The 20341-nt window shown below is 51.1% G+C and overlaps 2 protein-coding genes across 2 annotated transcripts in view; both read left to right on the plus strand.

The window, feature by feature from the left end:
• The window catches only part of Flt4 (fms related receptor tyrosine kinase 4), a 37465-nt gene extending 24240 nt beyond the window's left edge, over positions 1-13225 (plus strand). The window contains exons 15-30 of the mRNA XM_090321066.1: positions 83-214; positions 328-434; positions 613-748; positions 1269-1373; positions 1676-1789; positions 1965-2053; positions 2194-2344; positions 2588-2682; positions 3020-3142; positions 3749-3860; positions 5101-5200; positions 6538-6643; positions 7303-7451; positions 8646-8766; positions 9255-9340; positions 11411-13225. Of these exons, the coding sequence (XP_090177192.1) occupies positions 83-214; positions 328-434; positions 613-748; positions 1269-1373; positions 1676-1789; positions 1965-2053; positions 2194-2344; positions 2588-2682; positions 3020-3142; positions 3749-3860; positions 5101-5200; positions 6538-6643; positions 7303-7451; positions 8646-8766; positions 9255-9340; positions 11411-11600 (1916 nt within the window). The 3' untranslated portion in view covers positions 11601-13225. The remainder of the gene's footprint in view (positions 1-82; positions 215-327; positions 435-612; positions 749-1268; positions 1374-1675; positions 1790-1964; positions 2054-2193; positions 2345-2587; positions 2683-3019; positions 3143-3748; positions 3861-5100; positions 5201-6537; positions 6644-7302; positions 7452-8645; positions 8767-9254; positions 9341-11410) is intronic.
• Positions 13226-19074: 5849 nt separating this feature from the next.
• Positions 19075-20050, plus strand: Scgb3a1 (secretoglobin family 3A member 1). Its single transcript, XM_090321065.1, has 3 exons — positions 19075-19141; positions 19268-19503; positions 19906-20050. The coding sequence occupies exons 1-3, from the start codon at positions 19087-19089 to the stop codon at positions 19927-19929; spliced, it is 315 nt and encodes a 104-aa protein (XP_090177191.1). The 5' UTR covers positions 19075-19086; the 3' UTR covers positions 19930-20050.
• The last annotated feature ends 291 nt before the right edge of the window (positions 20051-20341 follow it).

The raw sequence follows: 20341 nt of genomic DNA on the forward strand, positions 1-20341 counted from the left end.
AGTCCTGCCAGGACCTAGATCCCATCTAAGCTAGAACCTTTCATTCACCCATCCATCCCCCACCCCACCCCCACCCGGGTAGGCATCGACCTAGCTGACTCAAACCAGAGGCTGAGTATCCAGCGGGTGCGTGAGGAGGACGCGGGCCACTATCTCTGCAGCGTGTGCAACGCCAAAGGATGTGTCAACTCCTCGGCCAGCGTGGCAGTAGAAGGTCTGATGGCCCACCCCTCACTGGCCCCTTCTCCAAGCCAGCTCACGGGCACACTTCCCCATAGGCCATGTCTTCCTTCTCCCGCACACAACACCCACTTTCTGCCCTCTCAGGCTCCGAGGATAAAGGCAGCATGGAGATCATTATTCTCATCGGCACCGGAGTCATCGCTGTCTTCTTCTGGGTCCTTCTCCTCCTCATCTTCTGTAACATGAGGAGGGTGAGGTGCCTCCCCTGATGTTCCCAGATTCCCTACATCCTCCATGCTGAACTCCAACGAGGAGTCTCCTGATCCCTCCCTTTCCTTGATTGACATCTCTGAGGCAAGGGCTGTGTAGGGTGGGTGATGTGTTCCTCCAGCTACAAGAGCACTAAATCAATAACCCGTCCCCACCCAGCCAGCTCATGCAGACATCAAGACCGGCTACCTGTCTATCATCATGGACCCCGGGGAGGTGCCTCTGGAGGAACAGTGTGAATATCTGTCCTATGATGCCAGCCAGTGGGAGTTCCCTCGGGAGCGGCTGCACCTTGGTGAGGCCAGACCCCATTCTGCCCAACCCTCCCCTCTCCCCATACACACACCCATCATGCACTGCCTGGCACAGGCAGCTTCAGCTGCTGCTGGGTCAGACACACTGGAATGTCAGAAAGGCCTCTCTTCTCAGAACTCATGCCAAGAAGGCCCGCCTGGTCTCCACCTGATCTGACCTGTTCCATCTGGGCCTGCATATCCCCCCAGAATCACTGCCAGGGCTTCTAGTTCCCAGGCTCCCACCCCCATCCCAAGGTCATTTCCTGCTGCAGTGAGCAGGGCAGACCTATCACACCTGTCTGGAGAGGATACTGAGGCCTTCCTGTCTTTTTCTCCACTCCCACTCTCCCACTCCTGCTCCCTTTGCTCTTCCTGTTTGGCAAATGAGGTCCCTACCACCACCACCGCCATGTTCCTTTCCTTCCTGGCCCTTGGGACAGGTTACTCCTGCCACCTACCCTGCTCCACCCTCCCCACCCCCCATCCAGCTCACCTGGAACAGGTTCCCTGCTTCCACAGGGAGAGTCCTAGGCCACGGGGCTTTCGGGAAGGTGGTGGAAGCCTCGGCTTTTGGCATCAACAAAGGCAGCAGCTGTGACACGGTGGCTGTGAAGATGCTGAAAGGTATGTTGGGGAAGTCAGCCTATAGAGGAGGGGCCTCCACGCTGAGTGAGACTGTGGCACAGGAAGGGAAACTGAGAGTATGAGCTAGAAATCCCACCTGGAGTGGGAAAATGGCAAGTAGCAGAGGCCGACTTCCACCTGAGCCTTGTATCTCAGTGGAATCAGGAGGATGAGCTGGAGACCTACACTGCCAGGAGCTCTACCTGTACCTTAGCCTGGAAGCCCTGGGCTGGCAGGGAGGAGGGACTGGGGAAGGAGCCAGGTGTGTCTGGCATTATGCTAAGCCCTCTGATCTCCTCCAGAGGGCGCCACAGCCAGTGAACACCGCGCCCTGATGTCTGAACTCAAGATCCTTATCCACATTGGTAACCATCTCAACGTGGTCAATCTCCTAGGGGCGTGTACCAAGCCCAACGGTAGGAAACTGGGTGGGTGGGATGGGGGGGTGTCTCTTGGGCATGGAACCAGGCAAGAAGGGGCCACATTCTTGCTATGGCTACACTTGGGATGAGCCATAGCCTGTTGGGGAAATGGAGGCAGAGGACTGGTGGCAGGCACACAGGCAGGGGTGCTCATGGTCCTGTGTCCTAGGCCCACTCATGGTCATTGTGGAGTTCTGCAAGTATGGCAATCTCTCCAACTTCTTGCGTGCCAAGAGGGATACCTTCAGTCCTTATGCGGTAAGTGGCGTCCCCCAGCCGGCTGCAGGTAGCTCTGGTGGGCACTGAGGTGGGCTGGGAATGAGAATGGAGACACCCCCCCGCCCCCCAAGGGGAGGCCAAGAGGCAGGACTTTTCCAGACGGCTTCGTGCATCCACAGGAGAAGTCTCCTGAGCAACGAAGGCGTTTCCACGCCATGGTGGAGGGAGCCAAGACTGATCGGAGGAGAACCGGAAGCAGTGACAGAGCACTGCTTACCCGGTTCCTAATGGGCAAAGGAGGAGCAGGGCGGGTCCCTCCGGCCCAGGAAGGTAAGAACCTGGCTTCCCCCCTTGCTTCATGTCTGATTGGCACCGTAATACTTCACGGTGACGTACGCTGGGACCACTGAGCCTGGGACCCTCTGTGGAGGAGATTCCATGGCAGGAGAGGGGACTAACATGCTTAGTGGGCGCCTTGCCAGGAGGTGGCAGATGCACACGTGTTATCCATTCTGGGAGGTGAGTGGGGGCAATGGAAGAGGCACCTCCTGAGTCCACCTTCCTCCTCTGCAGTGGAAGACCTATGGGCGAATCCCCTGACCACAGAAGACCTTGTCTGCTACAGCTTCCAGGTGGCTCGAGGGATGGAGTTCCTGGCCTCTCGCAAGGTAGATTCTTAGCACCTGTCGTGTGCTCCACTGGGGAGAGGGGTACAGCCCCACTGGCATGCCATAGGGGTGTGCAGGTCCTTCTTCACCACCCTTCCACCTTGCAGAGGCTGCCAGATCATCTGGCTGGTTGGTGGCAGAGCTGTAGATGGAATGAATCGGCTCACTAACTTTCTCTGCTCTCCCCCGTTTCACACAGTCTCTCCTTGCGAGGCACAGAAATCTGTCCCCCAAAGAACTCAGACAAAGACACCCTCTGGGGGTGCCCTGGAGCTCCAGGCCTGAGGATCTGAGCTCATCTGTCTCACTCATTCCCCCTCCCCGCAACCCTACCTAGTGCATCCACAGAGACCTGGCTGCTCGGAACATCTTACTGACCGAAAGTGATATAGTGAAAATCTGTGACTTTGGCCTTGCCCGTGATATCTACAAAGACCCCGACTATGTCCGCAAAGGCAGCGTGAGTGCATCAGGAGAAGGAGGAGATAAAAGTGCAAGGGAGATGGGAGGGAGAGATGCCAGTCCAGCAGTCTGCCAGCTCATCTCTCATTGCTGGGGGACTGACTGACTGCCCCTACGAGCCCACCAAAGTCTGAAGAGCCTAAGAGGATCATAGCAGCTTGGGCCTGTTTAGAGGCAAGAGATGAGAACAAGAATCACAGGTTCCCAATTGGAAGTTGTGTTCCAAATGCCTCAGCGCATTTAGTGAACACTGAATTTTCACACCTGCCCAGTATGGGTTGGGTATACACAGTGGTGAGACCAAGAAGGTGCATTTGTGTCTGAGGGAAGCCTTATTGGGAGGACTCAGAGGCAGATGGCTGAATGGGTATCCACAGCTGATGAGGGGGTTCAGGCTGCAAAGAGGAAAGAGAAGGGTTAGGGAAATGAACAAGATGAGTCCAGAGGGTGGGGTGATAGTGTGGACATGCTCAGCTATGGGAAAGACAGCTTCAGTCTGTAGACAGAAGGAAGCTATGTGTTTCTGTAGTGTGTCTCGGGAGGGGAGGGGAGGGTCCCAGTGTCTCCCCCATAGAACACAATCCCCTCTGCCCTCCTCCCCTAGGCTCGGCTGCCCCTGAAGTGGATGGCTCCTGAGAGCATCTTTGATAAAGTGTACACCACCCAGAGTGACGTGTGGTCCTTTGGGGTATTGCTCTGGGAGATTTTCTCCCTGGGTAAGTGGAGGATGAGCTATCCTATTATTCTGAGGGGATAGGAGAGTGTCATGCAGCTCCAAGGGCTGGGAAAACCTCAAGGAGTGCCTGTGTGGCAAGCAGCCCACCAGCATGAAGCAGATGAGGCTGGCATTAACTTCTACTCCAGCCTGACCCAGCTTCCCAGAGACCTTTGCCCTCCATAGGGCTCAGCCTGGCACCTCCATGACTCTGTGCCTAAGCAAGACCTTCCTTCTGTCAGCCTCCAGCTCATTGTGGGAGCTCCAGCGGGAGCTCGGAGCTCTCTCAACAAATGCACCTAATTAATGCAAGCCATGTATGGGGAACAGGAAGTCCCCATATGAGGTGGAAGGAAACACTAAAAAGAAAAAAATGAAATCACCAGATAGTAATCATGACACACAGTTACACAAATCAAAGGACAGAAGAGGCTAGGAAGCTTGGGGGTGGTGGGAAGTTGTATAAATCAGAGGTCTAGGAAGGATCCGGGCTACAGGAAGAGTGGTGTGGGATAGCTGTAATCAGGGGTGATGGTGGTACACCATCAATGGATGGATGGATGGATGGATGCATGCATGCATGCATGGAAAGATGGATGGATGGATGAATGGATGGATGGATGCATGGACAGATGGATGGATGGATGGATGGATGCATGGATGCATGGAAAGATGGATGGATGGATGGATGGATGGATGGATGGATGGATGGATGGATGGATGAGTGGACAAATGCATGGATGGATGGATAGATGGATGGAAGAATGAATGGATGGAGAAATGAAGTGGGTTACAGACAATGATCTCATAAGGCAGCAGTCCAGAGCGGGGAGGAGCCAGGTCCCCGAGTACAGGAGGGAGGAAGGTTGTGATCCGGGTAGGACATCAGGAGATGCAGATAGAGGTAGGAAAGGCTTAGTGGAAAGTAGTTTCACAGACTCCCCAGACAGAAGATCCCACTAATGCATGATGAATCAGTGGATGCACAGATCGGCGGATCTGTAGCAAACGAGTGGCCTTGTCTTCTCTTAAGCAAATGGAGAACGATATGGAGAACTAGAGCTGGAGGAAGGGAGTGACTTGCCCAGAGCCCCACCACCATACACACACACTAGGGCAGAGTTCTTTCTCCGTGAAAGGAAGAGAAAGAGAGGAGGGGACAGGGCAGGGGGAATGGAGGCAGAGTCATGCAATGAGCACCCATGCCCCTCTCCCTCCCCATTTTGCTTTTTTGCTGTCAGGAGCCTCCCCATATCCTGGGGTACAGATCAATGAGGAGTTCTGCCAGCGGCTGAAAGAAGGCACCCGGATGAGGGCCCCAGAGCTGGCCACCCCTGCCATGTAAGTCCCTTGGCTGTCGTGCATGTGTCAGTCACAGAGCAAGGGGGTGGGGAGAGGGAGGGGGAAGAGGGATGTGGAGCAGGAGGCAGGCAAGTAGGAGGAGGGATACACAGGTGTGGAGAGAAGTACACAGCCATGGGGGAACTCACCTGGAAGGAGCAGGCAGGGATGGACTCATGGCCTATAGTAGACAAAGCCACTGACTGTCATTAACAACTCCTCTCCACTTCAGAGTCCAGCAGACCTGGCCCCTGTCCCAGTGGATACACTGTATAGCTAGAAGCATGATGAACACAAAGAAGGGGTAGCCTGGATATTCTAAGGACATTTGACAGAATCAGGATGATCTGGGGATGATCTAAATACTCCCACAGTGAAAACAAAGGAGGATGTTCTTAGGAGAGGATTGCAAGGGCTCAATAGCTATGAGCATAAGATCATACAAAATGCGAAATGGAAAATGGTTTTTTTATTATTCTTTTTTATTCTTTGATTTATTCCCTTCTGTCATTGGTTTTTATTTCTGTACCCTTTGTCTTGTATATAAGTTTATCTGATTTGGGTAGGTGGTAGGAAAGCACAGAAAAGACTGGACAGAGGGTGAACAAATTCAACAGTAAAACCCACTAGACACTATGTTGGAAATTAACTGTACAGTGTGCAGGGAAGAGAAGCCAGGAGGGGGGAAAATGGGGAGAGAATGAGGGAGGGGATGAAATGCACTTGTTATCTGACTCGTGTCACTGTAACCCCTCTGCATATCACCTTCACAATAAAAATTTAAAAACCAAACAAACAAACAAAACAAGAAAAGGAAAGACAGCTGGAGATGGGTTCCCCAGGCAAAGAGATAGCAGAGTGAGGTGGGCAGAGCCAGGTAGGTAAGGATGGGCTTCGTCTGCTTTGTACTCCTGTAACAAAGTACTTGATACTGAGTACTTTGTAAGGAAAAGAACTTTTAGTTAACCCATAGTTTTTGCAAGTTCGAGAGCAAGACACCAGCAATTAGCCAGCCCTTATGAGAGCCTTCTGGCTGCAGCACACGTATGGCAGACATGATGAGACAAGAAACAAGGGATTGGAAAGGGGACAGGCTCTTTGTATGAGAACCCGATCTCTGAGGCACTAAATGACTCTCGTGAGACTTGACCCACTCCACAAAATCCCAGCATTAATCCATGCATGATGACATCTAGCACATAATCCTTTGAGCACCACCGATGAGCCATGGGCAAACCGCGGGGAGGGGAAGGAGGGTCAGGGGGATCAGGGTTGGTTAATAGAAGCTTTTGGGTACATCCAAAAGCCACAGATCAAAAGTCACTTTTACCCTGCAGACGCCGTATCATGCTGAGCTGTTGGTCTGGAGACCCTAAAGCAAGGCCTGCTTTTTCAGAGCTGGTGGAAATCCTAGGGGACCTGCTTCAGGGTTGGGGACTGCAGGTGAATGTCATCTCCACCCTGACACCCCCCTCCCCCCAGTCTTTTCATTGGCTGTCCCTCTAAGCACCTCTAAGTCCCACTCATTGCCTCAACCACCAGGGAAGGGTCATGTATCCTGTAAGGCAGCCCTGTCTCCCTGGCTTCATTGTGCCTATAGCCACAGGCCAATGACTCATGCCTGTAGTCCTAGTTACTTAGACGCCTGGGGTCTGAAGCCACATCAGACAGTAAAGTCTTGGAGGCGCCATCTCCAATTAATCAGCCAAAAGCTATGCTGGAGGCATGGCTCAAGGGAGAGCATGCCAACTATGAGCAAGGAAGCTAAGCAACACAAAGCCCTGTGTTCAAACCCTAGTCCAACGCCACTATTAGAAAAAAATAAATAAATGAATCCATGAATCAGTGATACATTCCTTCAGCCGCCCACCTTAACTGAGCTGAGGCTGGCCTTCCTGCAGCCTCATTTGCAGATGGTGTCTGGGAAGGATGTTAGAAGAATTAAACACCAGCCTTCAGCAACTTCGGTCTTCCATGCACACCCACTTGGTCCAGGGTCCAGCATGAGCTCCATGAGTCCTGAGGTCAAGAGTCCACGCCAGTCCTCAGTACAAAAAGACAGGTCGATCTCTCACTCTGCTCTCTTCTCCTCTCCCTGCCAGGATGGGGAGGAAAACTGCATGGCCCACTGCGGCTCTCAAAGCTCAGAGGAGGGCAGCTTCCTGCAGACGTCCACCACAGCCCTGCACGTGGCTGAAGCCGATGCCGAAGAGAGCCCACCAAGCATGCATCGTCACAGCTTGGCTGCCAGGTGAGCCACACTCCCCAGATGTGGAAACAGAGCTGGTGGAGGAAGCGGTTTGAAAAGCACTTTCGTTCATGAGTCATGAAGGAAAAGCAGCTTTACGGTGACCTGAGAGGACACTTCATGACATCACTGGGGTTAGGGTGATGTCCTGGTGACACTGGGAACCTAGCGACTCTACGTTTTTCCTTGGTGCCTCCTGTCTGTCTGCTGGGATCCAAGTCCGTTTTCCATTGCTATCATAAAATGCCCAAGGGTGGGTACTGTATAGAAAAAAAACAGTTAACTTGCCTCACAGTTTGGGAGATTTAAGAGCATGATACTAGAACCTGTTTAGCTCTAGGGGAAGTGTCATAGGATTGCAATGGTCAGAACATAGGCGGAAATGAGGATATGGCGAGGCTGGATGCCAAAAGGACTTGGAGCTAGGATGACTCTTTCTTAATACCAACCCACTGTCTTGAGCTAACACAGATTTCAAGAGAACTACATTAATCCTTCCTGAGAGTGGTCCCCTAAGACCGAATTACCTTACACTGAGTTCCACCTGTTAAAGGTTCCACCCCTCAATGCCACAGGGAGTAAGCTTGCAGCACATGAGCCCACAAGGGTCCACACTCGTGCTATGCCTGTCATCCTCTTTCCCTCAGCTTGGGCCCATTTTTCTTTCAGGATGACCAAGTCGAGGGGGCTGGGATCGCATTCAGAGACCCGGTGTGGGGGGTGGGGTGAGATGAGCCACTCAGGAGCCCATGTTCCGAAGTGAGACTTCTCCTAAGTTCCCAGACTCCTGGGTCTGAGGTCTCTTTGCTCTTGGCAGTGTAGACCCTGGAAGCCAGCATTGTTCGCATTCCTACCTGTGCCACTGAGAGGCTTGGGCCAGGCATGGGGTGGGGAGCAGGCTCGTCTGGAGGCATGCCACTCACTCCCCCGCTTTCACTCTGGAGCCTTAGTGGTGGTCTCAGAGATTGTATGGCCCATGCATTCGAAAGGAAATGCAGTTCTGGAGTAGGAGGGAGAAGAGGGACGTGCCCCAGCTCCCCGGGTTGGCGTGGTGAGGTGGTCATCTGAAGCAGGGTTCAGGGAAAGTCCAGGCTGCAGAAGACCCTGGCTGGAGGCCCTCAGCTGGAGGAGAAGAGGTTATTTTTCAGGAGACCAGGAACCATGTTCTTCTCCACTCTCTCTGTCTTCTTCCCACAGATACTACAACTGTGTGTCCTTTCCGGGTTGCCTAGCCAGAGGGACGCCGACAGAAGGGCCCTCCAGGATGAAGACATTTGAAGAATTTCCCATGACCCCTACCACCTATAAAGCATCAGTGGTAAGGGAAGGAAGGAGCATCCATGCCCCTTCGAGCATGACTAGGGGACGTGCACAGGGATTCCTGGGGAACTGGGACTTTGAGCCACAGTGCCACTTGCAGCTTTTCCTGTGTTTAACTGGAGAGAAGAGTCCCAGGGACTTTCTAGCCCAGGCTGGCTTTGAACTGTGATCCTCAGATCTCAGCCTCCTGAATAGCTAGGATTACAGTCATTAGCCACCAGAGCCTGGTTTATTGTTGTATTTTTTTTTCACATGCAAAGAGGTTACTTCAGCGCTTCATTCTTATTCACACCTCCTCTCACTTGTAAGCTCAATCACCACCCCCCACACACACACTGGTACCCACACCCCTGCAAAAGAACTTGTTTTACTTTAATGTCACGAATGATTATGTTCATTACAACGAGAGGCTTTATTAGGGGGACCAGCTGCCTTGTGAGGTAGCACCACGTGGGACCACCGCCTTGGCCCATTCTCTCTGTACAGGATAATCAGACGGACAGCGGGATGGTGCTGGCTTCGGAGGAATTTGAGCAGATAGAAAGTAGACATAGACAAGAAGATAGCTTCAGGTAATGACTTTCAGAACTTACACCCCTACAAGGATTGGGCATGTCCTATGCTGGGAAAGGCTTGAACAGGGTCTAATGGGGGGGGGTGCTGAGTATGTCTGTCAGTTTTATTCAAAACCTTTTGTGGCTGGGCACGAGTGGCTCATGCCAGTATGCCTAGCTATGCTGGAGACTGAGGTCTGAGGTTTGAAGTCATCCCAGGCAAAAAGAAACAAACAAAAAAAGGTCTGTGAGATTCCCATTTCCAAGTAACCATCCCAAAGCAGGAAGTAGAGGTGGGACTCCAGTGGTAGCGTGCCAGCTTCGAGAAAACACCTGTTGCATTGGGGATTGAATTTCCAGTGCACGAACTTTAGGGAACGCAGTCAAACCACGATACTGTCTAAATCTGTCCCTTTTTCACATGGGGGACTTGCTATTTGTGGTGTAGGAAATTCCAACACGAATAATCATGTCTTGAAATATATATAGATAGATAAGCATTATCCATGTGAAGTTATAAGACTAACACAGGAAATTAGAAAGAAAACGTCATAGTAGGGCATTCTTCAGAATGGAAAACTAATACCGCCTGCCAACAAGAAAGAAATATATCAGCAAACCAACAGCTGCACCATGAATCAGAAATTAAATAATTCAGAAATAAAAGTGGACAACTGTGAAGAATTAGAAGGACTAAAAGTAGGAAGGAAACATGAAATAAATTCTCTCAGAGTACCTGAAGCTCAATGTTAACCTGATCAGTTGTACAGTATAGGTCATAGTCCCGAAAAAATGAAGAAAATAACACAGGAACAAAGACATGAGAGTATCGAACATAGAATATGAGAAAAAGGTACATATTACATGTAATGTAGAAACCCTTGAAGTGGAGCAAGTGCAGTGAAACCACTGGCTTCAACTTTCATTCACTCACAAATAAAAGAAGACCTGAATCTACATATTGGAGGGGTGCCTAGGAAAATGTTAAGCTCTGGAGTCACATTTAGAACTATTTGACTTAGAGAGAGAGAGAGAGAGAGAGGGAGGGAGGGAGGGAGGGAGGGAGGGAGGGAGGGAGGGAGAGAGAGAGAGAGAGAGAGAGAGAGAGAGAGAGAGAGAGAGAGAGAGAGAGAGAGAGAGAGAGATTAGCATCAGGATTTCCTCAATAGCCCTGTGCCAAGTAAAACAAGGATAAATCAATTATTTCCAAAAAGATTCATAAGAGAACTAAGGATTTAGCATTGCAGGACAATCAGCGAGGCAGGAAGGATGAATTCTGTGGAGATTGAGGTCACAGTGCTGGGCTTAATTACAAGAGCAAAGAGGCCCCTGGAGTGTGTGTGTGTGTGTGTGTGTGTGTGTGTGTGTGTGTGTGTGTGTGTGTGTGTGTGTGTGTGTGTGTGGTGTGTTCAGAGGAGGTCCTGGTACCATGTGGAATTGAAAGGATCACTCTGAAGAATCGGCCACAGGGAGGAAGCAATGGAGCTAGAGATCTGCAGGGAGGGCTATTTCTGATCTTGCAGTGATCACGGGCTCTCTGAAGTAAGGCCATGGGGTGGGAAGGATATTCGGGGAGTCTAGGCAGCAATTCAAAATGGCTATGGGCAGGAAGTGTCTGCCATACCTCAGGAAAATCGAGTCTTAGAAAAATGGGTCCCATGGAAGCGAGAGTATCCAGAAATTGCACAAGCACACGCACACACACACACACACATTCAAGGCACTGCAGTCGCAGCAAGTGGCAACAGAGGGCGCTCTTCTCGGCACCATGGTCCCGGGGAAACCCCATGGTGAGCCAGGAGAAAGCACCCCCAGAGGCACGGGAAGTAGGCAGGTGCATTCAGTGTAATGAAGCAGAGGTGTTTTGTTTTGTTTTGGGGGGTGGGGATGAAGTCAAACATTTCCATGGTCCTGTGTCTGGACTGGGGACAGAAGAACCTGAGTGAGTGTCAAATACCTGGCTTGTGATTTAAGTCATTATTTCCCAGTGTCTCTGAGCAGGCTGGCGTCCTCCCACCCATTCAGAGCCTGAACCGGGCCCAGTCTCCTCTGCTCGACTTACTGACCTTCTCCTCTCTGTCTTGGCAGCTGTAAAGGCCCTGGCCAGGGTGTGGATGTGAACTCTGACCTCCAGGGGAGACGGCAGAGGACCAGCCGGGGTGGACAGGCAGGCCACGTGCATTACAACACGGAGTATGGGAAGCTTTCGCAGCCCTGTGAGGAGGCTGACCACGCCCCATCTGGGGGTGTGTCCTTCTTTACAGATGACAGCTACTAGGACAATGCTGGCAGTGCCCCCTTATCCCTTGAACTCTGACACCTGGGGGGTGGGGGGAGCAGGGGTCATCCCCACAGCGTGAGCAAGAGGATGGCAGGGGACCCCCTGTCGCCCCCCTGGAAGGCGTTTCCTCTTCCTTCTGTATACCTTCCACAGCTGGGAAGAGCCAAACATTGAGTTCAAGGACTCCCCTGAACTCTGCCACAAGACCTATCCCAGGATTCCCTTTGGCCTCCCATCCTTGGCTCTATCTCTCCCTCTGATTCAAAAGCCATTTAGCTGGCTCCTGGGCTAAGCACTTTGGCGACAAAGCGTCTGCCCTAGCTCTTTACATCACCGAGTGTGAGTGACATGGTTCCTGTATTCTGATTCCAAGCGTCTGAAGAGTTGCAGAGCGATTGAGGTAGAGCTAGACTGGAGCCATCACCTTAGAGTCCTTGTTCAAATAGGGCCCCATTGAGCTGCAGCCACCCAGACCCACGGAGGATTAGAAGAAGGTGGCAGTCTCTCAAGGACTGAAGAGAGCATACCACGTTTCTGAGTCCTAGATGAAGAATTGGGGAGCAGGGCTTGGGGGTGGGGGGAGACTCCTCTCCTGTGTGGAACTATGAGAGTTGACATCTGAATTGGCTAAGAAGCTCACGGGGTGGCCTTTTGTACGAGTTGAGCCAGTTACAAAGCACGAGGCAGAGTCTCCACCACCCTGAGACCTTAGAAGAACTGTTGGACCGATTCATTTTTCAATGCTTAGGTCAGAGATGATTTCAGCTGTTGCGAAGAATTTACTTTTCAATTTATTCCAACTGGAAAGGGGAAGCTCAGTGAATCTAGATGATCTTTTGAGGACCCCCTCACCCTACCAAATTCAGAGGCCTTCAGTGCAGACACCTCAGTTATTACCTGTCTCTTTTGAGAAGGTTCCTTAGCACCAACCTGGCTGGCTAAGAAACTAAAACAAAACAACACCTCTTTCTACAGCTGCCCTGAGCGATTCTTTCCCCTGTGCCTTGGGGAACTCAAAGTCCTCAAGAGAAACAGATAGGGGTGATTCCACTGAGGAATGCCTTGGGCGTGACCCAGAGAACAGTTGCCCCATACAGCTCTCCATGGGCATGCCTTTAGCTCTTTAAGGATCCTGCGTTTTTCCTTCCCTTTGCCTGGGTCTCCAGCTGGCATCTTTGTTCTCAAAGGCGAAGGGAAAGGACAGCTTGGAGGCCCGTCTTCCCCTGGAATCACTCTCCCCTGGACTCACTCTTCCTCAACAGGAACAAGATTCTCATCTCCATTACTACAAAGGAGATGATCCCTCCCATCCCCATCCCTATCCCAACAAGACGTTTGCAGGACAGGCGTCGGTGCAGCGAGCAGGGACTTGCTAGAAGACTCTCCCTACCGTGTGTGTGCTATTCCTCTATGACGCCTTGAATTCACCGATGACCCGAGGTCCTCAGTATCCTCTCACCTGCCATGGGACTTGCATCTCAAGGTTCACCAGAGACTCAAAGGACCAAAGCCATCTTCCTGTGGTGGTGTAGTCACCTGTTTGTGTTGTCCCCCTCCCCCTCCTGCCATATCACTGGACACCCTCCCCCCCCAAAAAAAAAATGTACTGGGGAAGAAAACCTACTATGATGCCTTTGTAGACAATGTTTTCTGAAAAGATTTAAAGTATTTAACAGAAGATAATAATACATTGAATGCCAGTCTTTGAGTTACAAGGAGTGGATGGCAAATGAAATGACAACTTTATTTGGGGGTGGCATGGGGTTTTATTTGTCAGTTTTGGGGATCAGGGCCTGAAATTTTGCACTCAATGCTAGCACTCTACCACTTTGAGCCATAGCACTACTTCCCGTTTTCTGATGGTTCATTGGAGATAAAAGAGTCTCATGGACTTTCCTGCCTCAGCTGGCTTCGAACCACAGTCCCCTGATCTCAGCCTCCTGAGTAGCTAGGATTACAGGCATGAGCCACCAGTGCCCAGCTACATCTGTACATTTTTTTTGCCAGTCCTGGGCTTGAGCTCAGGGTCTGAGCACTGTCCTTGGACTTTCTCAAGCTAGAGCTCTACCACATGAGCCTCAGCACCACTTCCGGCTTTTTTCTATATGTGGTACCGAGGAATTGAACCCGGGTCTTCATGCATGCTAGGCAAGCACTTTAACCACTAGGCCAAACTCCCGGCCCCCATCTGTACATTTTTTTAAATCTAATCGCTCTCCCAGTTGAATGGGAGAGGAACCAAAGGAAAGAGCCAGGATGGGAGGTGTTGCTGAGTGAATTTCTAATCTCTGATCTGCTGCCATTCCCTAGTGCTGACAGCAGAGGGCGTCTGGGTCTGGTTTGCAATCTTTGATGGCCTGCCTTTCTGTCACCAGCGTGATAGCACCTGGTGGGTTGTCCATCTGGTTGTAGTTGCAGCAGACTTTCCAAGGCAGGCCAGCCCAGCAATTGTCTCATCGGCTCAGGGAAGGCCATGGATGACTACTGGGCGGCAGCCCTGTCACCCAGACCAGCTTGACCCAACCATTCTAGGAAGGACCATATAGGCTGACCACCAGTTCTGTGGGGGCAGCCAGGAGCCCAGCAAAAGGCAGGAGCCAGAGATCCCTGCCCTGGATTACAGAAAACACCTACACTCTGGGCCTGCCCATCCCCCCTGGAGTCTGCTCTATACTTACAACATGGATTTTGCTGTTTGCCTGGCCTTCTTTTTAATGTTCGGGTGGGAACAGCCCTGAGTCAAAGAGTCAACTGTGGTGAAGTTTGTTTTGTGTGTGTGTGTGTGTGTGTGTGTGTGTGTGTGTGTGTGTATGTGTGTGTGGTGTTTGCTTCCATAATAAATCTAAGTCTGAATATGAAAAGACTATTTATGCCCAGGAATAAATAGGCAAACTCAAAATACACTCCATGTTTCTTTGGCCACTGCTGGGATCACCCTTCTTAGAGCCATGGCGGACCCATAGAAGCCTTCTGAGAGAATCCTGGGAACAAAAGCAGGGCTTCTATCCCCCAGACCGACTTACCATTTTGGATTGGCATTGCTGGCTGCTAGCTCGCGATCCAGAGAGGACAATTCGGTGAAACAGATACTGAAAATAGCAGAGAAGAGCAAGGGTTAGGGTGACATTATTGGAAGCTGGATCACATTTTAGCTTTGAATGTCAGTCATGCCTCCTCTTCAGCTCTCCTATCATTTCCACCAAGACCCTCAGCCCACATGGGAGGAGCCTAGCTGATGGCACCTTTCCACACTCTCTACTGCCTGGTAGAAGGTCCCTGGATGGGGAAAGGGTAGAAGGAAGTGCTTGAAAAGTCAGATCAATATTGACCAAGATAAAAACACTGCAGAGGGAACACACAACACTGGTGACACACGCAGCACTCCAGAATCAAGATGGCTAAACTATGAGGAAAGAGGAAGGAGGCTGAGGAGAGAGTGATGGCAAAGATCCATGAGTGACCCCCAAATGAGGCACCCACCTCTGTGTGCCAGGCAGGGAAGCCAGGGCATCTGGGAGAGCTTCGCAGCAACCCTGCTCTAGCTTTGTCCATAGCCTGAAGTACCTCATCAGTCACCAGCCTGCTACTTGTGCTGGGTGCTACAGAAAGTACAGGACCCTGCAAACTGGGGTTTGTACTCAGGGCCTGGGCACATTCCTTGAGTTTTCTCAAGGAAGGCTAGCACTCTACAACTTGTGCCACAACACCACTTCTGGCTTTTTCTGTGTATGTGGTACTGAGGAATCAAACCCAGGGCTTCATGCATACTAGGCGAGTATTCTACCACTAGGCCACACTCCCAGCTCGTGCAATCAATTCTTTTTTATTTATTTTTATTTTTATTTATTTTTTGCCAGTCCTGGGCTTGAACTCAGGGCCTGAGCACTGTCCTTGGGTTGTTTTTCTCAAAGCCAGAGCTCTACCACTTGAGCCTCAGCACCACTTCCGGCTTTTTTCTATGTATGTGGTACCGAGGAATCAAACCCGGGTCTTCATGCATGCTAGGCAAGCACTTTAACCACTAGGCCAAACTCCCGGCCCTGCAATTAATTCTTGACACCCAAGGGACCCTGCCACACTGCCTCTTGTCCTTGTCATGGACACTGAAGCTGGAGAGGAAGGAGAAAATCAGTCTCTTGGCCAGAATAGGGAATCTGGACCAGGAAGACTTCCCTAGAAAGGACATGGGTGGCTGGCTGTATTGGCTGGGAACCAAGGTCCGACAGGAGTCCAGTATTGTGGGAAGGCAGCAGGGTGCTGGCTGACCCCACTTAGGGTCACCCATTTGTCCCCACCCTCTTCTGGGAAAGGAGTTCTAAAGGAATGAGGAAGCCTAAAGGGCTTGTTTCCAAGTGGGGGCATACAGCTCCAGTGAGAGATGGGGCAGTATATGAACAAAGCACACCACAGACACACCCTGCAGCTGAATCATTGCATCCTCGAGGTCTAAGTAGCCCCCAGACTAAACTGACCATAGTAAGTATATGACACTTTGTAGAAAAAGCAGAAAGTTCCTATCGAGCGCTCCTTACCCCTATCCATACCCTCTAGACACCCCAGCAGGTGCCTGGTTTGAAGGTCTAAGAAACTAGGCCTACCTGCTCAGAGCAGGCACCTCATAAAGTGGTGGAATTGGGATTCACACCCACCCAGTACATTTGCTTAATTATTTCCTTCATTGATATCAGAAAGGGTTCCAAGATGGCAGACCTCAGAAATGGAGATGCTGGTTGACCATGGGAAAAGAGAACGAAATCACTTTGGGACTTGAGGATGTTGGAGGCAGCCAGGTGGATGCCCCACCAGTGTGTTGAAGCTCCAGCTCCATGAGCTTACAGCCTCCATACTTTGAGCCCGGGATTCGATGAAGGGTAACTGGGAGCGGAGGGGTGGGTTGTGCTAGTTCTGAACCCAGACTGCGCGCCGAGACAGGAACTGGATGGATGGCCATACCCAGGGGAGCGTTGGGAGGAATAGAGTTTGGCCTAGTGATAGAGTGCTCGTTTAGCATGCACAAAGCCCTGGGTTCGATTCCTCAGTACCAAATACACAGAAAAAGCTGAAAGCGACACTGTGGCTCAAGTGGTAGAGTGCTAGTCTTGAGAAAGCCCAAGGATAGTGCCCAAGCCCTGAGTTCAATCCCCAGGACTGGCAAGAAGAAAAAAATGGAGGCTAGTTTGTGAGTCTCCAAGGAGAAAGAGGCAAGTCCTGTGTTTAGCTGGGACTTCATCTTGAAGTCTGCTGGCCTTGCTATCTGGGATAGCACTGAGAACATTGCCTGGACAGTCTGGCCTTGATGTGTGTTGAAATCACACACCATCAGGTGATGGAGGTGCCAGCAGAGATACTGCTATTGGCTTCTCTACTCTCCTCACTGGACCATCATTAGCTGAGCCTTCCATGATTCCAAACTTGACCTCTGACCCAAGCCTAGGGCTGCTACTCATCATTTCCCTCCAAGACTTCTTGTATGCCCAGCTGATAAGACAACATGCAAATGTTTGCTCTGGCCCCAAAGATGCCCTGAAAACATTGCCTGGGACAGGCTGACATGTCATTCAAAGAAGGTGCCAAGTGAGCGCTGGGTGTTTCAGCCAGCTCCCTTGCCAGCAGGAGGCAGAGACTAGCAGGAATAGATAGGGAGGGACTCTTGACAGTCCCTGGAGACCCTCACCTGGGAGAAATCTGAGAGTGAATTATGCACCGTCCCCCAAATGTATTCACCTCTAATTGCTGGAACCTATTAGTGTTTATGTTGTTGTGATTAAGTGAATCCTTTGGAGAAGAGGAGGGTCTCCTAGGTTATCCAGGTGGACTCTGAAGGCAAGCATGGACAATCTTAAGAGGGAGGCAGTGAGATAAGACACATACAGAAGAGCGCGAAGCAAAGCCAGGTACCTGTGGATCATATCTGTCATCCTAGCCACTCAGCTGAGCTTTGAGGATGTCAGTCCAAAGCCAGCCCAGACAAGAGAGTCTATGAGACTATCCAGTTAATCACCCACATACAAAACAAAAACAAAACAAAAAAGCGCAAGAAGAGCTGGGGCTCAAAATGGTAGACACAAAGCTCAGGGACAGTGCCCAGGCCCCGAGTTTAAACCCCATGACTGACCAACATAAAAGAGCTCGAAGAAGAGATTGGGGAGATGTGGCCACAAGCCAAGAAAGCCCACAGACACCAGAAGCTGGAAGAGGCTAAGGATGGATTTTCCTATAGAGCTTCTGTAAGCCTGACAATATCTTATTTTCATCCCAATGATACCAAAATTCTGGCCTTCAGAAATCTGAGCATATAAATGTTTTTCAGCCATCAAGTAGATAGTATAGCAGAGTGATAATGGACAGAAAGCGTCCATTCCTCATGGATGGGATCAGTTTGGGTGGAAGGGTGGGTCTTTTATGAGAAGAGTCTGACCTGGGCTCTGGCACTACTTGGGAAACTGGGCGAGTCTCTTGGTCTTCTCCATGGTGAAACAGGGACATGATGACATATACCTTTAATGTCAGGATGTATTTTGGGAATTCAAAATCTTGGGAACAAGTTAACCAGGCTGGCGACAACACTATAAGCTCATAGGAAGCTAAGGACTAAAACACAAACTACCTGAGCCTGGATGATCCAAGAAGGCGTGGGTTTTGTTGCTTTTCAGCATGAGGAATCAAACCCAAGGCCAGAATTTTAGACTTATTCTTCTTTCCTCTATCATTAAGCCATACTCAGGTACTAGGAAGGTAATTGTGAGACGGGCTCTTGTTTTATAAGCTGGGTATGCAACAATCCACCAAGGAGGAAGGTTGTTTTAAAGATAAAGAATGCCAGGAAAGGATGTAGGGAGGCGTCAGGATTAAAACCAGGGAGCCAAGAACTATGGGGATACAGAGATGGCTGAACCCCAGCAAGACTGCCGCTTGACTCACTGTGGTAGAGTCCCTCCTACAACTCTCTAGGTAGTTTTTGCTATTTTCAGTTTCTCAGCTGGTATGGCAGAAGCCAGGCCCAAGTTCCGCTCCCGAGCTCTACGCAATCATTTGAGGGGCTGCTCGAGGAACGTGAGAAGTGTTGGTAAAGCCCTTCTCTCCTCCGTGAGGTGCTAGTTCCCATCAGGGCTTGTGTTCTACCCTTGGGCACGGTAGGGTGAGTTCACCAAGTCCAGGTGAAATCTGGGTGCGTCTCACGAAGACAAAGCACAGACAAGCCTCAGTTCCTGGTCTCAGGACAAGGGCTCAGCACTTTAGCCCAGGACCACTGCCAAGAGGAAACAGCCACGATCCAGGTGAGATCGAGGAGTTGTGTGTATGTGTGTGTGTGGTGGGGGGGAGATGCACTTCTCAGGACCCCCTGGGTCAGAGTGAGCATTTGGCTAGGGCACTCCCTATTAGCTGAGCAAACAATGCATTTGTCAGGAAGATGGGGCGAGGCTCCAGCATGGGGTATATGAAACCTTCAAGACCAGGCTCTGAGAGTAAGGAAGCATCTGCCATGAAGCTTGCCGCTATCTTCCTGGTGCTCTGCATAGCCCTGCTCGGAGGCTTTGGTGAGTGTCCTGGGGCACAGGAGATCCATCGGAGGAGAATGAGGGATGCAGGGCAGACTAAGGGTGGCTCCCTGCAGGAGGTAGGAATGCCTGCCCAGGTGCAAGCTTCTCTGCTTGTGTTGACAGGTGATGCTTTCTTCGTGGACTCGGTAGCCAAGCCTGTGGCGGAGCCTGTGGCTGCGCTTGCTCCTGCTGTGCAAGCTGTGGCTGACAGAGTGCCCAGCCTCCCTCTCAGCTCCTACACTCTCCTCAAGATGGTCCTCAGAAGCATGGGGATTCCAGTAGAGCACCTCATAGAGGGCTCTAGGAAGTGTGTCACTGAGCTGGGCCCCGAGGCTGTAGGCGCTGTGAAGACACTGCTGGTAACACATGCATCCTGGCATCCTTCTTGGCATGGGCAATCCCTCCTCAACCATGCTCGAAAAATCCTTCAAGTGCTGTCCCAACAAGCCTGGCCCCGGGGAGCTCAGGGATCTTACATGTCAATTGGTTTGATTGAACCATGTGTGCCAATGAGTTGTTTGTGTGTGTGGGAGGGGGGAGAGGAGAGCAGGGGGATGGTATGTGTTCTATAGTATGCTCCTTCCAGGGGAGGCGTCCACAAGGCCAGGGTACTCTGCCCCTGCACCCATCCCCAACCCTCTGCTCTACAGCTCCCTCCAGCGCCAGCAGCCATGACTTCCTAACCTGGGGTGCCCAGGGCCTTGTGGCTGCCAATTCTTTCTGGCGGTGGTGGACTTCAACTTGGCCTTTTTCCTCCCCAGGGGGCCCTGACATACTTTGGTTGAGCTGATGATGCTGGGGTAAGCCTGCCTGAAGACACGATACCCACGCCCACAGGCTGGAAGTCCAGCTTCCCCTTCCCCACCCTGCTGCAGGGCCTTCCTTCCTCTCTCAATTAAACATGGTAAATGCAGCATGGTAGTTGAAGTTTTTGTCTGAAAACCCCATGGTGCCAAGAGTACCACATGATAGAGCCCATGTGTTGGGGATGGAGGGGGAGCAGAATGGTGGAGGAACACATGGTTCTCAACATGTTCAAGATCCATCAAATTCTTTTTGTCAGTCCGGGGGCTTGAACTCAGGGCTTGAGCAAGGTCCTTGGGCTTTCTCAAGTTAAGAGCTCTACCTCTTGAGCCACAGCACCATTTCTGGCTTTTTCTATGTGTGTGGTATCAAGGAATCGAACGCTGGGTCTTC

Source organism: Megascapheus bottae, chromosome 29 (assembly GCF_031878675.1).
Source record: "Megascapheus bottae isolate mThoBot1 chromosome 29, mThoBot2.hap1, whole genome shotgun sequence".
NCBI classification, from domain to species: domain Eukaryota; kingdom Metazoa; phylum Chordata; class Mammalia; order Rodentia; family Geomyidae; genus Megascapheus; species Megascapheus bottae.

Bases quoted from the DNA above. Each gene is read 5' to 3' on its own strand.
- Scgb3a1 (XM_090321065.1), top strand. From the start codon at position 19,087: ATGAAGCTTGCCGCTATCTTCCTGGTGCTCTGCATAGCCCTGCTCGGA. The intron at 19,142-19,267 runs GTGAGTGTCCTG...TTGTGTTGACAG, and splicing joins AGCCCTGCTCGGAGGCTTTG to GTGATGCTTTCTTCGTGGAC. The intron at 19,504-19,905 runs GTAACACATGCA...TTTCCTCCCCAG, and splicing joins GCGCTGTGAAGACACTGCTG to GGGGCCCTGACATACTTTGG.